This window comes from Agelaius phoeniceus, chromosome 18 (assembly GCF_051311805.1).
Source record: "Agelaius phoeniceus isolate bAgePho1 chromosome 18, bAgePho1.hap1, whole genome shotgun sequence".
Lineage (NCBI taxonomy): Eukaryota > Metazoa > Chordata > Aves > Passeriformes > Icteridae > Agelaius > Agelaius phoeniceus.
The window spans coordinates 8,662,134-8,681,793 of record NC_135282.1 but is presented as its reverse complement, the minus strand read 5'-3'; the positions used below and the strand labels follow the sequence as shown (position 1 = coordinate 8,681,793).

At 50.7% G+C, this 19,660-nt stretch overlaps 3 protein-coding genes across 4 annotated transcripts in view; all 3 read right to left on the bottom strand.

The window, feature by feature from the left end:
- DGCR2 (DiGeorge syndrome critical region gene 2) overlaps positions 1-2,130 on the bottom strand; it is a 46,055-nt gene extending 43,925 nt beyond the window's left edge. The window contains exon 1 of one of the 2 annotated variants that reach the window (XM_054645497.2): positions 1,765-2,130. In XM_054645497.2, the coding sequence (XP_054501472.1) occupies positions 1,765-1,843 (79 nt within the window). In that variant the 5' untranslated portion in view covers positions 1,844-2,130. The remainder of the gene's footprint in view (positions 1-1,764) is intronic. The other variant, XM_054645498.2, reaches the window with a different exon arrangement.
- Positions 2,131-6,121: 3,991 nt separating this feature from the next.
- ESS2 (ess-2 spliceosome associated protein) lies at positions 6,122-13,731 on the bottom strand. The gene is made up of 10 exons (XM_054645714.2): positions 13,526-13,731; positions 13,057-13,225; positions 12,269-12,364; positions 11,804-11,970; positions 11,074-11,191; positions 10,499-10,632; positions 10,254-10,356; positions 9,148-9,257; positions 8,129-8,244; positions 6,122-7,570 (listed from the first exon to the last, which is right to left on the bottom strand). The coding sequence occupies exons 1-10, from the start codon at positions 13,670-13,672 to the stop codon at positions 7,285-7,287; spliced, it is 1,446 nt and encodes a 481-aa protein (XP_054501689.1). The 5' UTR covers positions 13,673-13,731; the 3' UTR covers positions 6,122-7,284.
- Positions 13,732-14,526: 795 nt separating this feature from the next.
- GSC2 (goosecoid homeobox 2) lies at positions 14,527-16,645 on the bottom strand. Its single transcript, XM_054646118.2, has 3 exons — positions 16,336-16,645; positions 15,283-15,533; positions 14,527-14,778 (listed from the first exon to the last, which is right to left on the bottom strand). Exons 1-3 carry the CDS (start codon positions 16,643-16,645, stop codon positions 14,677-14,679), a joined length of 663 nt encoding a protein of 220 aa, XP_054502093.2. The 3' UTR covers positions 14,527-14,676.
- Positions 16,646-19,660: the final 3,015 nt, after the last annotated feature.

Below are 19,660 nucleotides of genomic sequence, written 5' to 3'. Positions count from 1 at the left end.
CATGGACAGCTCAGCCACCACATAAACAGGATGGATGAGTCTATTCCACATGGAACTCAAACTCCTCACACAGCAAGGAATTCCAGCTGCAACACCACATCCAGATGCATCACCTTGCGCTCAGGAATACATATGGTTTGAGCAAAATTCATGGAATGCTTATGGAGCTGCCACAGGGGAATTCTAACACCCCAAGTTTCAAAGCCAGTGGTGTAGAACCTGAGTAGATCAGTAAAGGTTTGCTCACAAGGACACTTCTGCCAGTGAGGCTACAGCACCACAAATCTCTAAAGCAGGTACATTACAGGTACAGCACCAGTGGAAAAATATCATTCATGTTAACAAAGTAAATCTAAGTGAAAAACTTGCGTTCAGCCATCAAGCATCAGCTCTTGACAGAGGTACAATATCAAACTGGAGTAACAAATGTGACACAACATGAAAAAAGCCATTTTTGAATTTCTAGGAGGCTCAACACTAGCAGAGTTCAGGGTCAAGTCTACCCACCTATAAAAGCACAAAGACAGCTCTGAATAAGCTGAACCTTTTCACCCAGCAATGTAGCAGCCTGTAGCTCTTAGTGCCAGCAAAAAGGAGCTGGTTGAAATCAGTTTTACATAGTACATTCTCAGCCATAAAAGCCTCTAGCTGTAATAATACTAGGCTACCAACACAACGGGGGCTTTTTGGCTACTTAAGTGCATATCATAAGCCCTGTACATACTGCACTGCCAAAAAACCAAGCTAAAACAAAACAAGGCAGACACAGAGACGTTTCAACACCCAAGTTAGTTATTTCAATAACTCTGCCTACACTGACCCAATTGTGTTTCAGCTCTGCTGGGAACTCGCTTAGACGCAGTTCATTAATACTGTTACGTTTTATTAGTCTGGGTCATAAAAGTTATTTCGAAGAGAAAGAACATGGGGGTTTCAAAGTAGACTATGGATCTTACTCTCCTATTTTCTAGGAGCACGTATCACCCAGGAACAGTCTCTTGGTGAGATGGGAGGGCGATTCCCAAACCTGCAAAGCCACGCCAGGCAGCCTCACGCTTTGGCTACTGATGCTCTTTGGCAAGAGCTGCCCATGATAGCCGAGGGCTTTGCCAAGCTCCAAGAGAGTTCAACACCCAAAAAGAAACTCCAGCTGAGCGATATACCTAGAAAAACTGTAGTTTTCTACCCGCAAACACCAACCATTTCGCTTAAGTTAATCATCTTAGGACTTTAAGCACCATGTTTAGCAGCTAGCACACAAACTCCATCGCTGAATTATTTCCCTAAAAGAAGCACAAACAGAACCAGACAGACGAACCGGGTGCGGCAGGTTTTTTTTCTCTCTTCCTGGCAGGATTAAATGGCACTTCGAAAGCAAGCATTTTGTCTGGCCGTGCAGGCATCCAAGGCCCACAGCACAGGAACAGGTAAGCAACAAGCACCTGAAAACTTCGTCACCACATTTTCTGCGCTCATTACCCGTAGGGTTATGCAGATTTCTAGCCAAGCTTTCACACTTTGACACCAAGGTTTTACCCCGACTCCCAGGGTAAATCCAGGCTCTCTCGGATCCCGGCAGCCGGCACAGGGGACCGATGCTCGGCCGCGTCCCGGCTCTGTTCAAAGGCACAAAGCAGCGGCACAGCCCAAACCTGCCCGGCGGGGCCGGCTCCGGTCACTCCGGCCCCCGATCCGGGCTGACCCCGGGGGCTCTCCCTGCCGTGCGCCCGGGCCCGGCACCCCCGGCTCCGCCGCCGCCCCTACCTGGCCGCAGCGGCTCGGTGATGCTCAGCACCAGGAGGAAGAGGAGGAGGAAGGTGCCGCTGTCCGCCTTGGGCACCATTTATCCTCCGTTCATCCTCCCCCGGCACAGCGCCACAAACCCGCGGGGAGGGACGCGCGGAGCGGCGGGAGGAGGGGCCGCCGCCGGGCCCGCGGGGGGCCCCGGTCCACACAGAGCTTTTCCCCTGCCCTCCCTCCGCCGTTCGCCGCCGCCCCGGGCGGAGCCGGCGGCCCTGGCTGCGGCGGGAGCGGCGGGAGCAGCGCGGGTCAGGCGGCCGCGCTGGGGCGGCTCGCAGGGCTCCGCCGGCGCACAAGATGGCGGCCGCGCCTCCCCGCCGCCGTGCCCGCGCCGCCACGCCCCCTCCCGCCGCGCGCCGCCCGCCCAATCGGCGCTAAGGGGGCGGGGCCGAGCGCGCGGATCAGCTCACGCCCCGCCCATTTACGACGGTGGGCGGGGCCAGGCGGGGCCGCCGGCAGGGGGCGGTGGCGGGGCGACCCCCGGAGCGCGCCCCGAGCCCTCGGTGCCCCGGGATGGCGCTGATGGGCACCACAATGCCCCCAGCACGGCCTCTGTCAGCCCCTCCGTCCTCACCAGAATGGAAACCCCCTTACCCACAGGGTGGTCTTGCTCAGTTGGCTCTACCTCCCCAGGGCAGCCTCTATCAGTCCCCTCTTCTCGCCAGAACAGCATTTCCCTGTCCTTTCCTGCTCACATCCATCACTCCTTCACAGCCTTTTCCATTCCTGCTGGAACACCCCCAACCAGCTTCCTCTGTACCCCGGGACAGCCTTTCCATGTCCCCTCCATCTCTGCTGCCATGGCCTCTCCCTGCCTCTGCAGGGACTTCCCCCTGCCACCACCGTGCCTGCCCCACAGCAGAGGCACAGAGCTCTGGCCTTTCCCAGCCCCAGCATGCTCCCAGGTTGATCAGCTTTTACTTCTTCATTACTCTGGTCGCCCCTGCCCACAGCGGGATGAGACAGTCCCTGTTCTCGTGTCTGCAGGGTGACAAGGACAAGCAGCACCTGGGGCTGGACATTCCCACAGCCAGCACCCCGCAGTGCCACAGCCAGGTGTTTCCATAGCTCCTGGAAACATTGCCTTCCCCGTTCCCTGCCCAGACAGAGAGGAAATGCATAAAGGGAACTAATTGTGTGGCTCAGGTCATTGCTAGTGGCCCTGCAAGTGACAGGTGCCTGTAGGAATTTGACCCTGAGCCGGCCAGGCAGGGTGGTGGCTGTCCCTGGCTGCAGACAGTGGCCTGGTGCCACAACTCTCCTGGCGCTGGATGGAGGTCAGCCCAGGTGGCATCTGGGATCAAAAGGCAGTTTTAGCATAACATCCACTTTCCAAATTCATCTGGAATTTCCACTGACTCGGGGAAGTGTTTGGGCAGCAGCAGGACATAGGCTCAGCCAGAGGCCAGACACAATGGCTGACCCATGGTCAGCAGAGAGCTGTCACTTTCCTCTGCAGGGAATTCCAGCTTTTTGGTACAACCTATTCAAAGTCAAAACCTGGGAAGCTGCCTTGGAAATGTTTATATATTTTTAATATTTACAATGAGGTGTTTTCTACTCTTTTGCAACACTAGTACAGTAGAACGAGTAGTTCTCAAATAAAATATTGCAATTCCAATAAGGTCCATTTTGATCCAATTTACCCACTTCCCTTTTCTCAGTCAATACCAATTACTCGCTATACCCAGCAGCAAACTTTTCTCAAGGGTTTTCCAGATGGATGTAGAGCTACTTCTCCTTTCATGGCTCCTGCTCCCCCTCAGTCACTGACTGCCCCATGGGTCAGCTGCCAACCTGCAGGCAGGGAACAGGGGCTTCTGTGAGATTTCTCAAGCACTCACTGCCTCTGTCCCCCCAGGAGCTGTTGCTGTCCTCAGGTCAGTAGCTCCAGGAGGTGCCTCTTTTAAACCTAAATGTGCAGTTTAACATGGGAGGGGAAATTGGTGCCTGTCAAGAGCTCCTCAGAGCTGGGGAGCAGCAAGCAGGAGCCTGGAGCTGTGAGCCCTGGGGCTCAGGAGCACTGTGTGCCCAGGAACGTGCCTGGGGACCCGCTGGAGTGCGTCACAAGCAGCAGGGCACTGCCTGAAGATTTAGGCCAAAACCCACTTTCCCAGCTCTCATGAGCTGCCAAATACTGCCATGATCCAAGAGCCTGTGGGGACCTGAAGTATGACAACACCCTCGAGCACAAAGTGTGAGCATCAAACTCGCCAGCTTTGCCCCTCCCATGGGACGCTGTGGGCACAGACTGTTCTGAGCCTGGTTTGTCCAGCACTGCCTCACAGGCCTGATCAGGGTATCCTTATCCACCCCAGGGCCAGGGCATTACACCACACAGGGTGATGCATAAATAAATATCCTATGATGCCTCCCCCATGAGAGCAGGGTGCTGATCCCTGGCTTTTGTCCCAAGGCAAGACAGGCCTTGTTTCCCCCATGCCACATCCCACTCACACCCATGTGCCCAGCAGCCCTCAGCACCTCTGAGCAAACAGGCCATGAACCAATGGCCCAGCAGCACCAAAGTGAAGGGTGAGAGGTGCCCAGTGCCCCAGATTGTGCCAGGTCAGCTGCTGGGGCAGGGAGAGGTGGGGAAAGGAGCTCATGGTGAGGGTGGTTGAACCCATCCCTGGCCCTGGCCTGACCCTGAGCTGGGGCTCACAACCAGCTGCTGTAATCCAGCAGCTGTGAGCTGGGATTGAGACAACACGTGCAAATATGAGGAACTGAGAATTGCTCCATTTCCCTCTCCCCTGAGTGAGTGGACCCGTTTCCTTTACTTTTGCAGAGAAATAACCCAATCCTCTAAAACAACAAAGTATCTCCAACCACAGCTTCCCTTTTAACCTAAAGAATCAGTTCCCTTATTGGAACTTGCTTTTGGAAGGGTGAGAAGCTGCAGTCCCTGCACCAGGGCAGAGCTGGTTACCCCTGGGCCAGGGAGAGGCCCCTGGCCCTGAAGGTGAAGGGCTCAGAGAACCAGCTTGGGGCTCAGGGATTAGACTTACAAGAATCTCCTGTGGTCTCCCATTTTCTTTCCTGCCTGGGGAAGGAGCCAAGGTCCAGGCTGCACACAGCAAGCCCCAACAGCCCCTGGATGTGATGGTGTTCATACCACATGGACATAGGTCTACCAGGACTTCCAAGAATCCAGTAACACACCACAGCCAGCCTGACCACCCAGGAGAGGCCTGGGACCACCACTGTTCACTGTCAGCTACTTCTGCAGCATCAGGAGAGCTCCAGATGCTCTTATGGCTGAGAGAGCAAGTGTGCTTGGGCCTTGCACATAGGAAAATGCAGATATATGCAACAGCAAAAGAAAAATAATGTGCTGAAAATGGGAGAAAAAGAAATCACCAGTCATCAAGAACCAAGATGTTCTTTCACACTGGATTTGGCCCTGTAAGGCACTTGATCTGCCACTGCTACAGCAGCAAAAATATCTGGCAATGAAGAATTTACTGATTTGCTAATTACAGCTAGCAGGGGCTGAACTGCAGCAGGAAGCAGAAAACAGACATTACAGCAGGCATTAGAGGAACAGCCAATCTGAAGAGCACTACAGCCCTTTCAGCAGATCCACTTTTACAGCATATAACTGAAAATAAGTTCCATTTCCAACAAACATGTGAAGGCCCATCAGTGGCAGAATCAAGACTGTGATTTTAGTGTGGCTGTCTAGGTTAATTCACTTGAGGGCAAACACAAAACCAACACCATCCACAGAATATTTAATGGAGTCTGCTTTTAAGCATGAACTGCACAATGTGGAACTAACCACGCTCAGATATCACATTTCCCTATTATTCCAGCTGCTCCTTGGTATGAGCACAGCCAGTTTGAAATGCTGTGGCAGAGATGCCACATCCCACTCCTGATCCATGTGTCAGGAGTCCCATCTGCAGTCCCTCGAATGCTGCTCAGCCTTTTTGTGCATCCCACACTCAGAGGAGCTCCTGCACCCACCAATGGGCAGGAATCCCACATCCCAGGTCTGCTCAGTGACCCAAACTGCAGACCAGGGTCTGACCTCCTGCCTGTGTCCCTAACAGAGAGGTCCTATGCCTCATGGAGACAAGCATTTCACTATGAAATAAATAATTAGTATTTGAAATTACCTAAGAACTTGGTTCATATTTAGTCAGTTCAGTCCTTAAAGAACAATTCTGAAAGCATGAAAACTTTAGTAAACACACTCCTTTTACATTAATTCATGAGTACCTGAAAATAACTTTTTTGCCTAAAGAAAAAACATAGCCTTCAAGTATTTCTGGACTAAAAAGGTAAAAATTACTAATTTTTGAGTCCTAGCAACGCCATGTTGATACATTTATTTTTACAAGGTGCACTATAAAAACTGAGTCCCTCAGAAAGGTTTTTCACAGTCAGGGACACAAGTTTTGGAAGTGGCAGAGGAAACCACACAAAAGGAAGCTCTCCACCAAGACAAACACAGCACCCAATGCCCCAGACCTCACAGAACTCTGCAGACACTCCTCAAGTTGCTGGGTAAGACTTTCCATGGATGTTCCCTCAGGAAAACATCATCTGACTACAGCAAATGCCAACATTGCCAAGTGTTACACAGTACTGTCTTGTACTCAGGTGTGGTGCAAGAAATGAAAATATCTGGCTACACCTGCTTCCTCCTAAAGGGTGCACAGTGCTTCTCCAGGCTGGATCACACCACACAAGGGCTCATCCACACACAAACATCAGCTCATGTGCAGCAACCACAGCACTGAGTGCAGACTATATATGGTTAAAATTGCTTTTCCTTTTTTTGGCCAGTTATAAAAACTAAAGCCAAAAGTTCCAAAGAATGGGAGGAGAACACCAAACAAAAGCCCCAGTGTGGCTATCAGAAGTATCATTTCTGTCCTTCAGAATGGCACTGTCATCCTGGTGGGTGACACAGGACTGTCTCTGGCCCCTGCATTGTGATCATCAACTCTCTGGAGTCACACACAGAGCAGCTACAAAACAAATCTGATCCCTTCCCTCTGCCAGCTGCAGAACAGGGCAAGCCCAAAAGCTGCAGAAGTAAAGTCTGAGCAAAAGCAGGAAGGCAAATCCCATACTGCAAAGTGTAAGCAGTGGAGGAGGAAATGGGCTCCTCTTAAGGAATGCTGGTTTTAACAAGATCACCAAGTTAGTCAAACTTGTGAACTGCATCAGTTTAAATTAAAGTTAAAGAGAACCTCTCTAAAATTCTGTGTCATGCCTCAGTATACACATGGTTGTGTCCCCTCTTCTGCAAACTCAAGTTTGACAAGCTGGAGCCAAGTCCAGTTCAGCCTTTAAGAAAGGCTGACCCCACTTAAGAAACAGATGTAGCTGTACAGAAATTAATTTAAATGCAAGCCCTCTTAAAAACAGAAATATATCTTTAAGAAATGATCTCCATTTTCCCAGTTTCCAGTCCACAGTTCACTGAGCACAGGCAGATCACTATCACCTTGGTGGTGACTGGAATGCTCAGAAGAAATCAGATGCCTTTCTTCTTTTGGGAAGCTGCAGCAAATTGTCCGTGATGGATGTGGTATCTTGAGATACTGGTGTCTGAGATACTGTCCTAGACTGTGGGGTGCTCTGGGGGGTTTGAGGCCCACTGGCCGGGGTCTTGTAACCAGGAGTTCCTGTGTGGGCTGGGGAGGGGGTGTAGCTGGCTCGCAGGGCTTTGTCCGTGTATTTACTTGCAGTCCTGTTTACAAGTCTCTGCAAAGCTGGTGACATTGCTGGGCTTAGTCCTTTTGGAGTAAGGCTGAAACAGAAGAAACAGTTTTAAGAGATTTTACAGTAAAAAAAATCTGCCTTTATCAGGAAAAGCAATATTGCCTCCCGACATGAGTTCCCCCACAGAGCAGGCCCACTGCCTGCAGAAGTCATTCTGCCTGCAGGTAAATGCAGCCTGTCTCTCTAGAGAAACAAGTGACAGAAAAACCTCAAACATCCCTCCCAAACCTGAGTGGCACTGCCTGACTTTTCTTTGAGCCCATTCTGTCCTTCCTGTGACCCCCCCAAGCAACTCTTATGATGTCTCCTCTTTGCAATGAGACAAGGCACTGATCCAGAGGCATCACTGGGTGGCTGTAGGGCAGAGCAGTAATGCTGACAAAGAGTGTCAGGGACAGCCACCAGCCACTTTCCCTCAGGAATTAAGTTTTTTAATTTCCAAATTTTTAATTTCTAAAAACTTTCTGTCCAAATGTACCTCTTCCTATCCTTCCTTACCATCATTTCTCCCTTTCTACATGTGCTGATTTACATCTCATCAGATAACCAGCCACCCCCAGTTCTGCTGTCCAAACAGAAGTCTCACCTGGCCAGGTTTTCTGTCACTTTTCGAAGTGCCTCCTGCTTCTTTGCTCGGTTTTTAGCTGCCACTTCATTGGCCATCTTGAGTCCCAGCCTCTCACGGCGTCCGGGCTCCAGGATCTATAAAAGCATCACACACAGCTCACTTGCCAAGGCACTCAAGAGTGCTGAAAAAATGAGTCAAAGCACCTTCAAAGCTGGATTCCAATGTACAGGGATCTAAAGCAGGGCGAAGTGGGGTCAGCCCACACCTCTTTGCTCCTGCATAAAAGCCAGAGAGGACACAGAGACCTTCAGCCTGCCTTAGCAAGTAACAAAAATTGTAAAACCAGTCCAGTCAAGGAAGCAGCCATTACCTCTGGCATTTCCTCCTGCTGTTTCTTCTACACAAACAATGTCACCTGTGTCTTGCCTGGCCTGTAGCCAGCCAGCTCTCAGCCATACACAGACATTGTTAAACAGCAGGAGAACCAGTCAAGGCCTTTGGAGTCTGACAAAACAGAGGCACATACAGCAAATTACACCTTTCTTAAACTAAGAGTCTCAGACTTCTCACATTCAAAGACACCAGCAGGAGACAAGTAGCATGCAGGGTTAGGTGCCATTAGCAAAGCCAGAGTGTCTTTTCTACTCTCAACTGATACATCTGCCTCAGGCTGCAACAGCCAGAAGATAGACAGAGGGAAATGCTAAATTTCCACCTATTCACACATTAAAATCAGAAAAATTGAGCATATCTTTAGCTTCCTCAGAAAGCTCCTCTGCCTGGGCCCACCCCCAAATGCAGAATCTCATTCTCCTGCCAGCAGTGTGTGCTCCACCTCAGGTAGCTGCACCAACAAGATTTCATGTGGATCCATGCTCACCTCCACCCTCCAAGCACAAACTAGATTATTAGTTTCAAGGACTAGGAACACCACCCAGAGATGTGTCACACTCCATATTAATCTATTACTTACTCACTTGCCTTTCCCTTCTTAGTTCTTCCCCCCCAGGAAAGAATGTCATGCTGACATGAAATACCTTGAAAGCTGGGCCAGGTGTTCTGTCCACATAAGGTCTTTCTGACCCTTCCAGACGTAAAGGGGTACTTTCAATTTCACCCCATGTCATAAAAGGTGACTCATTCACACCTAAAAACAAATTCAACAAGTTATGCCCATGCAAGACATTTGACCATTCATTCATCACAAAAAAAAAAAAAAGGGAAAAATAAGAAGAGAGGGAGAAGCAAAGCAAATTAGGAAATGCAGCAGCAAATTTATCAACAATGGAGCCCCTCTACTGCAGAGGAAATCACAGCCAATGTGAATAGGAACATGTGGTTCCCATTAAAGGGATTGCCTGTAGCTGTGTCACCCTCTCAGTTACAACAACCAAGCACCACCCTTTCCATGCCTTCATTTTTCCATTTGCTAAGCTTTTGATTAGTGACACTTTCATTTTTCCCTCTACAGTACTAGTCCTCCCCTCTGCTGCTGTATGAAAACTCCTTGAACACAGGAAACTCTTTAAAAGTAAGAAAACAGGCAGAGGATTTAAGGACATGTAATAGCCAGATGTACCCTCCAATCATCTCAGGGGCAGGGCAGCCTGTACCAAACAGTGGCTGCACCTTGTCTAACAGGTATGGAATGGATTCTCAGAGCCCATTTAAGTCTCTGGCTGGAAAATCCCCCTGTCCAGGGTTTGGAGAAGGCATTTACGATGGAGAAAGGAGGTGCTCCAAACGCCACCTACAGGTTTCCCAGAGGGAAAGCCCCAGTTTGTTCAGGTGTTGGCATAACCACAAAAAGCACAGAGAAACAGCATGGCTGGGGCAGAACAGCTGCAAATTCAGATGTCACATTTTAACTTGGAGAAAAATAATCAGATTGTTTTAACTGGAAGTACCCCACAGCTTGATGATTCCTGAGCAATGGCACAGCAACTTCAGAGCCTCTTGGTGCAGTGTGACTTTTTCTACCAGTGTACTGGACTAGGATTTAAGCCCTGCATGCAGCTGGCATACACAGCACGAGGTTTTACTCCTCATCTAACCCTGCAATGACACTCTAGTGTTGAACAGGATATCAAATAAGTGCAGTAATACTCCTGTTAGAGCAGAAGAAATAAGAGAACTCTCTTACCTGGGGCAGGAGAGGGGGTAGCCACAAATCCATACCCATTCACTTTTGGAGAATCTTGGGGTATCAGTTCTTTCCCATCAGGTCCCACTTTGCCCTGTTTGTACTGAAATAAAAAAAGACAATGTTGTTCATGTGGAGAAAGGTGAGAGTCAGCTGCATCCAACACACACACACAGTTCTGGGGGATGAACCACACCAGAGAGCAAAGCCTAACTAGATTGGAATCAGAAGTAAAATCATCCAACCTGAGCATTGAGGGCTGCAGCTTGTTGGAGCTGTGATTTGCTGACAGCTTGGCTAAAAGGGTCCTTCACAAAACGTGTGTTTCGATGCACAACTTCCCTGGGCTTCTTAAAAACTTCACTCTCATCAGGTACACCTAGAAAAGCAAAATGCCTTTTAAAAAAGAGCTCTTTCCTTCACTGGTTCACAGAAATTATCAACTGTACATTTACAGCCAAAAAAGAAAAGTACATCTACAAAAATATGTATTTTTCTATAGCAACAAAAAGACTAAGAAGTCCAAGGAGGACTCTTTGAGCAGAAGCAAACAATGAATGAAGATGACAACAAGTGCTCCTAAAGAAGACAGGCCAGGAAAGAACTTTGGCTGCTGAAAACAAGTACTGCTGTAAAAGAGATGAGCTTTTCAATGGCAAATAGAACATGATCCAACTTTGGAATCAGAGGCCAAAAAAAAAAGGGAAAAAACCCACTTTTTAAAAGCAACCTTACAGAAGAAAAAGCACAGAAACACCGGTAAGAGCTGCTCAGTCACATGCAGAAATGCTGTAAGCACTGTCTGGAGCCAATACCTCACCTGTGGGATAATACATGAGGGTGTTTCGAGCTGTGTATTCCCAGGTATCCAGCCCAGCTTTCACGTTCTCCAGAGCTTGCTGCTCAGCTGAAGGAAGTGCCAGGTTTTCATTTTGTCGCTGAAAGGGCAACGGAAAAAAAATTAAAAGGTGAAAAAAAAAAAGTTGAAGCACCTTCCTGCAATCTTTTATTCAGGCAGACACAACTTGGAGAGCTCAGTCACAAGCTCAGCCACCTGCCCTAGAACACTTTGCATAAGGTGAGGGATAGTTGGGATAACAAAAATAACACTCTCTCAAAAAAACAGCAGCAAACACCCACATGTCAGTGCCAAACTTCATGAAAGGGCACTGCATCCCACATCCATCAATGTGCCAGCTGCTCAGTGACAAGGCAGGCCCAGAGCAGCACTTGGAGCTCCCCTGCAGGGGGCTGAGGAAGGCAGCACAGCCAGCCATGCTCAGTTCTGTGCCTCAGCAGCTGAGTGGGTTACCACTGATAGAAACTGAAAACTGAAATAAGACAGATAAACTGCAAATAATGGGAGGCTGATGGACAAACAGCAGGAACTGTGCTCAGCTGCTCTCCCTGGTGCTGCTACTTACAGAAGAGACAAAGCCTCAGCAACTAAGTCAGCACTGCTCTTGTGTGACAGAAAAACAGGACTGCACAAGGAAGCAAAAGCAGTCACAGGACCCAGGGAGCTGAGCCTTAGCAGAGCCATTCCCTACCCGGGTGTACTCCTCCTCTGCACTGTACAGCCAGGCGTGCTTGACCTTCTCCTTCTCCTTGGCCACCTCCATGATCTGCTCAAAGGAAGCGTTGTCCTCACTCGTGTGCTTCGCCAGGAACGTGTCCAGGCTGGGAAGAGCATCTTTATCATCCTTCTCTGCTTCTCCTACCAAGAGAAGGGAAGAAGCCTGAGGAAGGTTAATGCCTCCCTCTCTAGGGGAGCCCCGTGTGTACCTCTTAACCTTCTTCCACAGACACACCAATAACTACCATCAAGCTTGGCCAAGACATAGATCCACACAGAGTGGTGCAGTAAGAAATCAGGTTTGGAACCCATATAACCAGCTTTCAATAAACCCTTTTATGGCATTTATAGCAATTTATCTTAAAGGTGAAATGTACAAGTGGCCAACTGCTGGTAGACAATTTATTTTTGGAAGAATTCAGCTAGATAATTCTCCTACCTTCCTCTGCAGTCTTGATGCCAGCTTTAGATTTATTTCCCACTGGAAGGCCACCTGGATGCACTTCTGGGGTTTCAAATGTGGCTGGGGTAACATCTGCCACAAAAAACAAAACAACAAAAAATTTCACCTGGTTACTGGAGCACACAACAGGATTTCCTGTAAGGATGATGTACCAAACAAGTCACAGAAGTCATATCAAGAGAATAAAAATTAAATTAAAAACTTGTGAAAAGAACTCCACAGTGCTCTATTCAATTCCGTCTAAACCTCCAAACAAGATTTTGGCCTCATCTAAGACATTTTTCTCCTGCTGGCAGAAACCCCCAGGAGAGCCACAGCCCAGTATATCTGTGTGGGAACCTCTGATAACCACGAGCTTCCCACACCTTCTGTCCCTGATACATGAAAATCTCAAATGTCTGTAGATGCAACAAGAACCCCTAAAACTACAAACTAAAATAAGGATTCAAAACATTAGAATTTCTCATGGTAGAGAGCACATAACATTCCCTAGGGAGCAGGAACTTGGCAAAAGATGCCTAAAAGGAATGATTATTAAAAGGCTGCTTTTTCCAAAACCCTTCCCTCAAGGAGTTATTAGACACCATCAAAGAGAAATTCAGCATGAGCCACCAGACACTGGCTGCTGCCCAAACTGGTACACTTAGCTCTCATGCAACATCAACTTTGAATCTTTAAGATAAGCATTGCCTGCACAAAGTAAGATAGAGAAGGGCAGCAATATCAGATACAAACCCCTTATGCCCCACAGAGCCAGTTCTTACAGGGTGCAGGTGTGTCCCTCGACGATTTGTTCAAGGAAGAGCCAAACTTGATAGCAATTTGTCTCATTTTCTCCAAGTCTCCATTTTCCTCAGCCTCCAGATAGTCCTTCTGTGCTCGCAGCTTCTCCACATCGGGAAAAAAGTCTCGCTGGATGATCTTCTCTAAGCTCTGCAAAGACAGAGACAACTGCAGTGCCCCGCTGGGACACTGGAGCGCCGGCCCAGCTCGGGGCCAGCGGTGCAAAGCCAGGGCAGGCCGGGCAGCCCCGGGCCGGTGGCAGAGCTGCCGCCGCAGGACGGCCGGGAGCCCGAGGGGCGGCCCCAGCGTTATTTCCACCCGGAGCCGCGGTTGCAGCGGGCAGCGGCCACGGGCCGTCCCCTCCCCGCAGAGCCCAGCCGAGCCCCGTCGCGCTGGAAGCGCTCGGCCCAAGCACCGGCGGGGCGAAGGCTCCCGGGCCCGTCGCCTTACCTCGATATAGGCCTCCTCATCCAGGATCTTCTTCGGGTGCCTCGCGGCCGGCGACACCACCTCCTTCCCCGTCACGGCGACGGGGCCCGCGGCAGGAGCCGGCACCAGAGCGGCGGGAGAGGCCGGGGGCACCGGTATCGCCGCCATGGCGGCCAAAGCGCTCCGCTCCTCCGGCTCCTCCTCCGCCGCAGCGAACACGACGGGCAGTGACGTCACATTTCCGCGCCGCGGGATCGGAATGCGCGCCCCGCCCCGTGAGGAGCGCGCGCGCGCCCCCTGCCGGTCCGGAGGAGCCGGGCGGTCTCGGGCCGTGACAGCGGCGGAGCCGGGGCGGGAAGGGGGATACACACGGGGTGGGAACCGGAATGGGAGCCAGGATGGGAACCGGGGTGGGAACCGGGATGGGAGCCGGGATGGGTGCCGGGATACAGACAGGATGGGAGCCGGGATGGGAACCGGGATAGGACACGGACTGGGCGCCGGGCCGATCCCCCCAACGCCCCCACCGTCTCAGAAACACCCGGGCTGCGGGGAGCGGACCCCGGCTGGCTGCCCAGGCACTTTTATTGGTGTCGCTGCTTTCCAGCTCGCGGCTTCTCCTCGGCCCCGCCGGGAACACGGACACGGCTCCTTGTGCCCGGGACTGGCTGGCAGAGGGGTGAAGGCGAACGCTGCCCGTGCCAGCCCTCTCAGCTCAGCAGGTTTATCACCTCTCCCCAGGGCTATGGGGAGAGACCCGCGTTCCTTTGTTTTGAAACAAATCACTTGTCCAGCGAGTTCAACCCCAAAAGCAACTCTAGATGCCACTGAGGTGCTGCAAACAGGAAACATTCATTTGCAGAGTATTTTGCAAATCTACATCAATAAAACAAGCACAAATACTACGTGCACAGAGCAGAGACAAGAAGGGGAGTTTCTCTTAAAGCACACAGATTTAACACCGGTACAGCTCTGTCCCCTGCAGGTCCTGCCTGCTCAGTCATTTGCCATGTGAACTCGGTCTGGAAGAGGCATGTGACAGTGCCATGTCTGCTTTTACCTGTCCTCCTCCTGTGAACCACAGAGGTTCCCTTTTGCTGCATTAGCCCCCTCGGGTCACCCCCTGAGCCTGTCAGCCACGGGCAGGGGGTGCTTGGTGCTGCCTGTGGGCACTAACAGCCCTCCTTGGGGGGCTGCTTGGCCTGCAGGGTCAGTGCCGAGGCAGTCGCCCTCTTCTGATGCCGCCACTTCGCCCGACGATTTTTAAACCAAACCTGGAAAGTGCAAAACAGGAAAAGGGCTCTTGCATGTCAGGTGTTACTGGGAGGGGGACAGGCAGTGGCCCTCCTGGGCTGTAAGGTACTGTGCTGGAAAGGCTTGATACAAAATGTAATCAGTGCCTCTGCTGCTATCTTGCTCAGGTACATGTGAGGGGCACAAGGGAGCTGGGACAAGTTCAGAAGTCAGGCAGATCACTTAGGTAAGGGATACACCCTTGGGTGCAGGGGATGAGCAGCAGAGCTGAGCATGTCTGTGGGTGATTCTGGGAGAGAGGCATCATGTGAGTGTGTGGGACTGGGTGCCAGTACAAATTAGCCCAGCTGAAATGGTTTATGTTCTTCCATTGCTCACCAGACTTAAACTCTTTTTTGTCAAATGCAAGGATGGATGTTAAAATGAGGCTGTGGGTCTGCAGCTCCCCAAAAAAGCACAATGCCCCAGTGTGTGCTCCTGGGGGCTGCAGGAACACAAGAGCTCTGCCCCCAGCAGGATCTCACCTCCACGCGCTCCTCCTTGAGGTGGATGCGGTTTGCCAGGTGCTCGCGGGTCACCACGTCCGGGTACTGGTTCTGGTGGAACAGCGTCTCCAGCGCCTGCAGCTGCTCCTCGCTGAAGATGGTGCGGTGCCGGCGCGTGCGGCGCTGCAGCTGCTGCTGCAGGCTCTGCAGCTCGCCTGCCTTCTCCTGGGAGCTCCTGCACACCCTGAGCGCCGGCTGCAGGAGCCGCATGGGCCAGGGCAGCCGCGCATCTGCCAGGGGACAGGGACAGCAGCAGGGTTACAGGGGTGGTGCTCAAACACTCACCGTGCTCAAGGCAGCTCAGGCTCCAGTTGTATCCCTGCTTCTGTTTGGAAGGAGGCAGCCAGGCACCTGGAGTGGGTGCCAAGCTGAGTGGTGGCTATGCAAGTGGAAGAAGAGTTTAGGGCATGACCCTGGGAGAAGGATGCAGGTGGTGAGCACTGGTTGGGTTTTCTTTGTTTGCTTACCAGTTGCACTATGGCCAGCTCCAGAAAATAACTGCAAACTCACAGACCAGCAAAGATCTGTGTTTCAGCCCTGACACAAGGGAATTCTGAACTTTCAGGTTGCTCTTGAACTGCATTTTTAATGGTTTGCTACTTTTTATTTTCTACAGTAATTTTGCTAGATGTAGCCAAAACTCTTTTCCTTAAAGGATAGGTGTGGTTCCCCAGGGCTGGTGATGTCAGGAAGCACAGGCACAGCTCTGCACATGGGCAGCATGGCCATGGGATCCCACACTCCACAGAGAGCCTACACCCCTAGAAGCATCATTCTCTCAAGAGTTTCACACTAATCAGTAATATCCCCTTACAGTCAGCACCCTCTGCTTTTCAAGCCCTGGCAGCATTTCTGGTGAAAGTTTCCACTCTTAGGAGCCCTGCTAGGAACAGCTTGGATTGCTGGGCCTCAGGCCCAAGACCACTGTGGCCAGATGCCATATTGCCATTAACAGCCAGGTTTCCCCCTGCCCCCAGCACTGGCACCAGCCCCTCAGCAAGCCCGACCCCTGAACCAAACCCAAACGCTCACCCAGCCACGCCGGCAGCTCCTGCAGGGAACGGGCACTCGTGTGAGAGCAGCAGCAGCAGCTGCAGCCTGCCCCTTCCAGCTCTTCCTCCTCTTCTTCCTCCTCCTCCTCCTGCAGGGAGCTGGCTGGGATGGTCTCCAGCTCACAGGGCCTCTGAGGTGTGCAGTCCAGGATGCTCCGTAGGCACAGTGGCACCACGACCTGGGGGCTCTTCTCCGTGGGGCTGGAGAGGATGTCCTCAATGCTGAACGGACATGGCTTCTTCAGGCCTCTCCTGGCAGCCTCAGCCCCTGGCACTGGCTCTGCAGACATCCTGGGCAAACAGGCAGCCCAGCTGGGGGGCTTTGCTCTCCCTTCACTGGCTCCCTAGTGGGGTTTTGCTAGGCAAAGGATAGCTTTTAAAATGGACTGGCAAAGCCATCCAGAACCATGGCTTTGTCTTGGCATTTCAAGTGACTGTCATTCTTGCAGCTGAGTTTTTATTTTATACACACACTCTTTTCCTCCCTCTGACCTAGCTGTGTTATGACTGAAACCACTCTAAATATATATATATAGTGAGAGAGATACAATCCCTTTGGAAAGAAAACCGTAAACCCCCCTGCAAATAAAATAAATTCTAACTAATCTTGGCAGCTTTGTGAAGGGTTAGTGTGGATCTAAGATTTAGCTAATCCCACAAAAATGACTGGAGAAGGAAATCTGATTTCTCCATCTCGGGTGTAGATTTGAGGTGGTTATGATCTCCATTGTGTTGCAGCTCCTATCCAAGGAAGGGGGAGGATAGCTGTTCCCAGCCCGGAAATGGACCAGAGGATTAACTCCTTAAAAGAAGCAAATTATCCCTTTCTCTGGCCAAATGAAAGCTTTCCCATCAAAAGAGAGCTGTCATATCATACAATATGAGAGAAGAGAGAGTTCAGCTTAATAAAAAATCATTTTTAATGACAGCACAGCCTTTGGCTTTGCCAGAATTCTCTGTGAAAGTTGATTTATTTTCTGCTGAAAGCAGAGAAATTGTATTTTCCCTCCTTCCCCTTTCCCCCATCTCTGCTGCCCTAATCACTGTAATAATGCAGATGCTTTGCATGTATCCAACATACTCTTTGTAAGGATTCAAAGCCCTTAGTAAATTAGATTACAAACTGCTTGCAGCAGCTCTGCACCACAGCTTAGTGGCATGTAACCACCTCCCATGCAGCTGAGCCATGCTCTGTGTGGGGAAGGGAAGGGGAGGATTGTTGCTGCTGGTGCCTCTGTGTGCTTGCTCTCAGCAAGGTCCTACAGCCATCCAGGCAGGAGTGTGGACGCAGTACCACAGCCAACTTTCCCAAAGCCAGTTCAATTCCCAGCTCCTGCCCAGCCAGAGAAGCTGGGGAGAGGCCATGGCCAAGATTCAGGACGGGAAGGGAAGCCTGGCTCTGCCCCTCCCAAGGACAAACAGCAAGGCCTGGCAGCTGCGATCCACAGGAGGAGGATCTGGATCCACATCTCGGATCCTGTGTTTTTAACTGACTGAGTAGCTGGGAATAAAATAGAGAAGGTGTGGCTGAGATCAGGTTGCTTAGCAAAGTTTAAGCCCAAGTTCCCTTGCCCTCAGTGCAGTTTAAGCCCAGGTGAGGAGTGAGGCCCTGGAGCTCATGTGGGGAGCATTCACACCTGGTGTTTCCTTGCAGTCCCACTCATGGTACCCCAAGGAGACACACGGGTGGGTGCTGTGAAACAACTGCACACCAAAGACCCTGGACAGCTCAGCAATGCCTCCAGCACCCTGAAAAACCTACAGCCACTCCCCAGGAGAGCCTCTCTCAGCTCCCTTCTCTCCTCATCCCTGCTCACTGCCTGTCCTTCCTCACCTGCAGGTCCCTCAGTGCTGGGAAGAGATGCCCCATAGCTGTTCTACGTGTGACTCACTTCAAACCAAACTGCTGCTTTTCCTTCCATCCCTTTATTTGCCTCGCCTTCAGCTGTTCCAGTGGTGTAACTTGGATTATAACTGAGCTCTGCAAATCTTTACCTTTTGGGACGAAGGCACCTTTGTAGCGGCTCAGTCTGGACGTGTTCACTCTGCCCTGCCAAGGTGTCAGTGCTCCAGACAGGCACTGGGGATGCCCTAATTCCAGAGATCACTGAAACTGCTCCCAGCTTTTATGCATGTACCCAAACACTGACACAAGGGGTGGATGTGGGGCCAGGTTCTGCTCCCCCCTCTGTGCTGGTCCAGAGGGGCCACAGAGCCGGTGAGCTGGGACGTGCCATGGGCAGGGGCAGGATCCGACCAGCTCTGTTCAGATGCCTGAAGAGGATTAATTCTCCTTCCCCATCCTTAACAAAGGATGCCTTTCCCTGGGCATCCTGTCCCAGCCCTGTCTTCCTACCACACATGCACTTAGCCTATTAGGATCTCTGCTGATTGCTTTCTTTCATTCCTCCCATACCTTTCACTACAGAAAATGGACTGGTAATACTTCTTTTATCAAAGAATTATGGGATTTAGGACCCAGATTGTACAAAGAGACTTTTGATAGCTGCTGGTAATCAAATCCCAATCGGCAGACACTTCTCTGCACCCTGTTACCAGAGGGGAATAAAGGAAAGGGATTTCTGATGTACTGTTTACTGAGCCTCTGGGAGATAGGATCGCTGGGCTATTTCATATTAGAAAAGGAAAGGAAAATAAAACAAGAAAGAAAAAACATGCAGACAAGAGAGGACAATATAGATATAGATAAAAAGAAAAGAAACAGGTTCTTATAATTTTCTTATTGGTTAAGGAGATTCCAAAGCCATTATAGAGGATTAGCAAAAAGGTTAATCTGCTTTAGCTGTTCACTTGTCAAAAGTGAATTTATAGGGTTTGAAAATCCTTCCTATGGTGAAACAAGAAAAAAATCCCCCTTTCCCTCCTCTGCCCCTCCCTTCTGCAGGCAGCACAAGGTGATGGGAACAGGAGTGCTGGAAACCCTACAGCATGGCAGCACCCTCCTCTGCCTTGCCCCTGCCTGTGCGTTGGCACCTGTGGGAGCTCTTGTTTGGCAGTGCTTCTCCCCACTCCCTATTACCAGTGTGGGGTGGCTGTGATGCTGAGGAAATGGAGGATCACATCTGAGGGATGTAACCATCCTCCTGCACTCCTCTGCCTTACCTGGGACAAATCCTGGGCTCTTTGACTCATTGATATTGGCAGCAGTCAGGGCATACCTGGACCCCTGGCTTTTGAAGATGATCTTAAAATTCTGTCAATTAAAATTGTTCAGCCCTGTGCCAAATAAGATTAAGAGCTCCAATAAACTCATTTTGATTTGATGATAATTACAATAAACATGT

Excerpts from the sequence above, each read along its gene's own strand:
- ESS2 (XM_054645714.2), bottom strand. The coding sequence starts at position 13,672 with ATGGCGGCGATACCGGTGCCCCCGGCCTCTCCCGCCGCTCTGGTGCCG. Across the intron at positions 11,192-11,803 it reads CAGAGGAGGAGTACACCCGG|CGACAAAATGAAAACCTGGC; the intron begins GTAGGGAATGGC and ends TTGCCCTTTCAG. Across the intron at positions 7,571-8,128 it reads GTGACAGAAAACCTGGCCAG|CCTTACTCCAAAAGGACTAA; the intron begins GTGAGACTTCTG and ends CTTCTGTTTCAG.
- GSC2 (XM_054646118.2), bottom strand. The coding sequence starts at position 16,645 with ATGTCTGCAGAGCCAGTGCCAGGGGCTGAGGCTGCCAGGAGAGGCCTG. Across the intron at positions 15,534-16,335 it reads GGAGCTGCCGGCGTGGCTGG|ATGCGCGGCTGCCCTGGCCC; the intron begins GTGAGCGTTTGG and ends GTCCCCTGGCAG. Across the intron at positions 14,779-15,282 it reads TCAAGGAGGAGCGCGTGGAG|GTTTGGTTTAAAAATCGTCG; the intron begins GTGAGATCCTGC and ends TGCACTTTCCAG.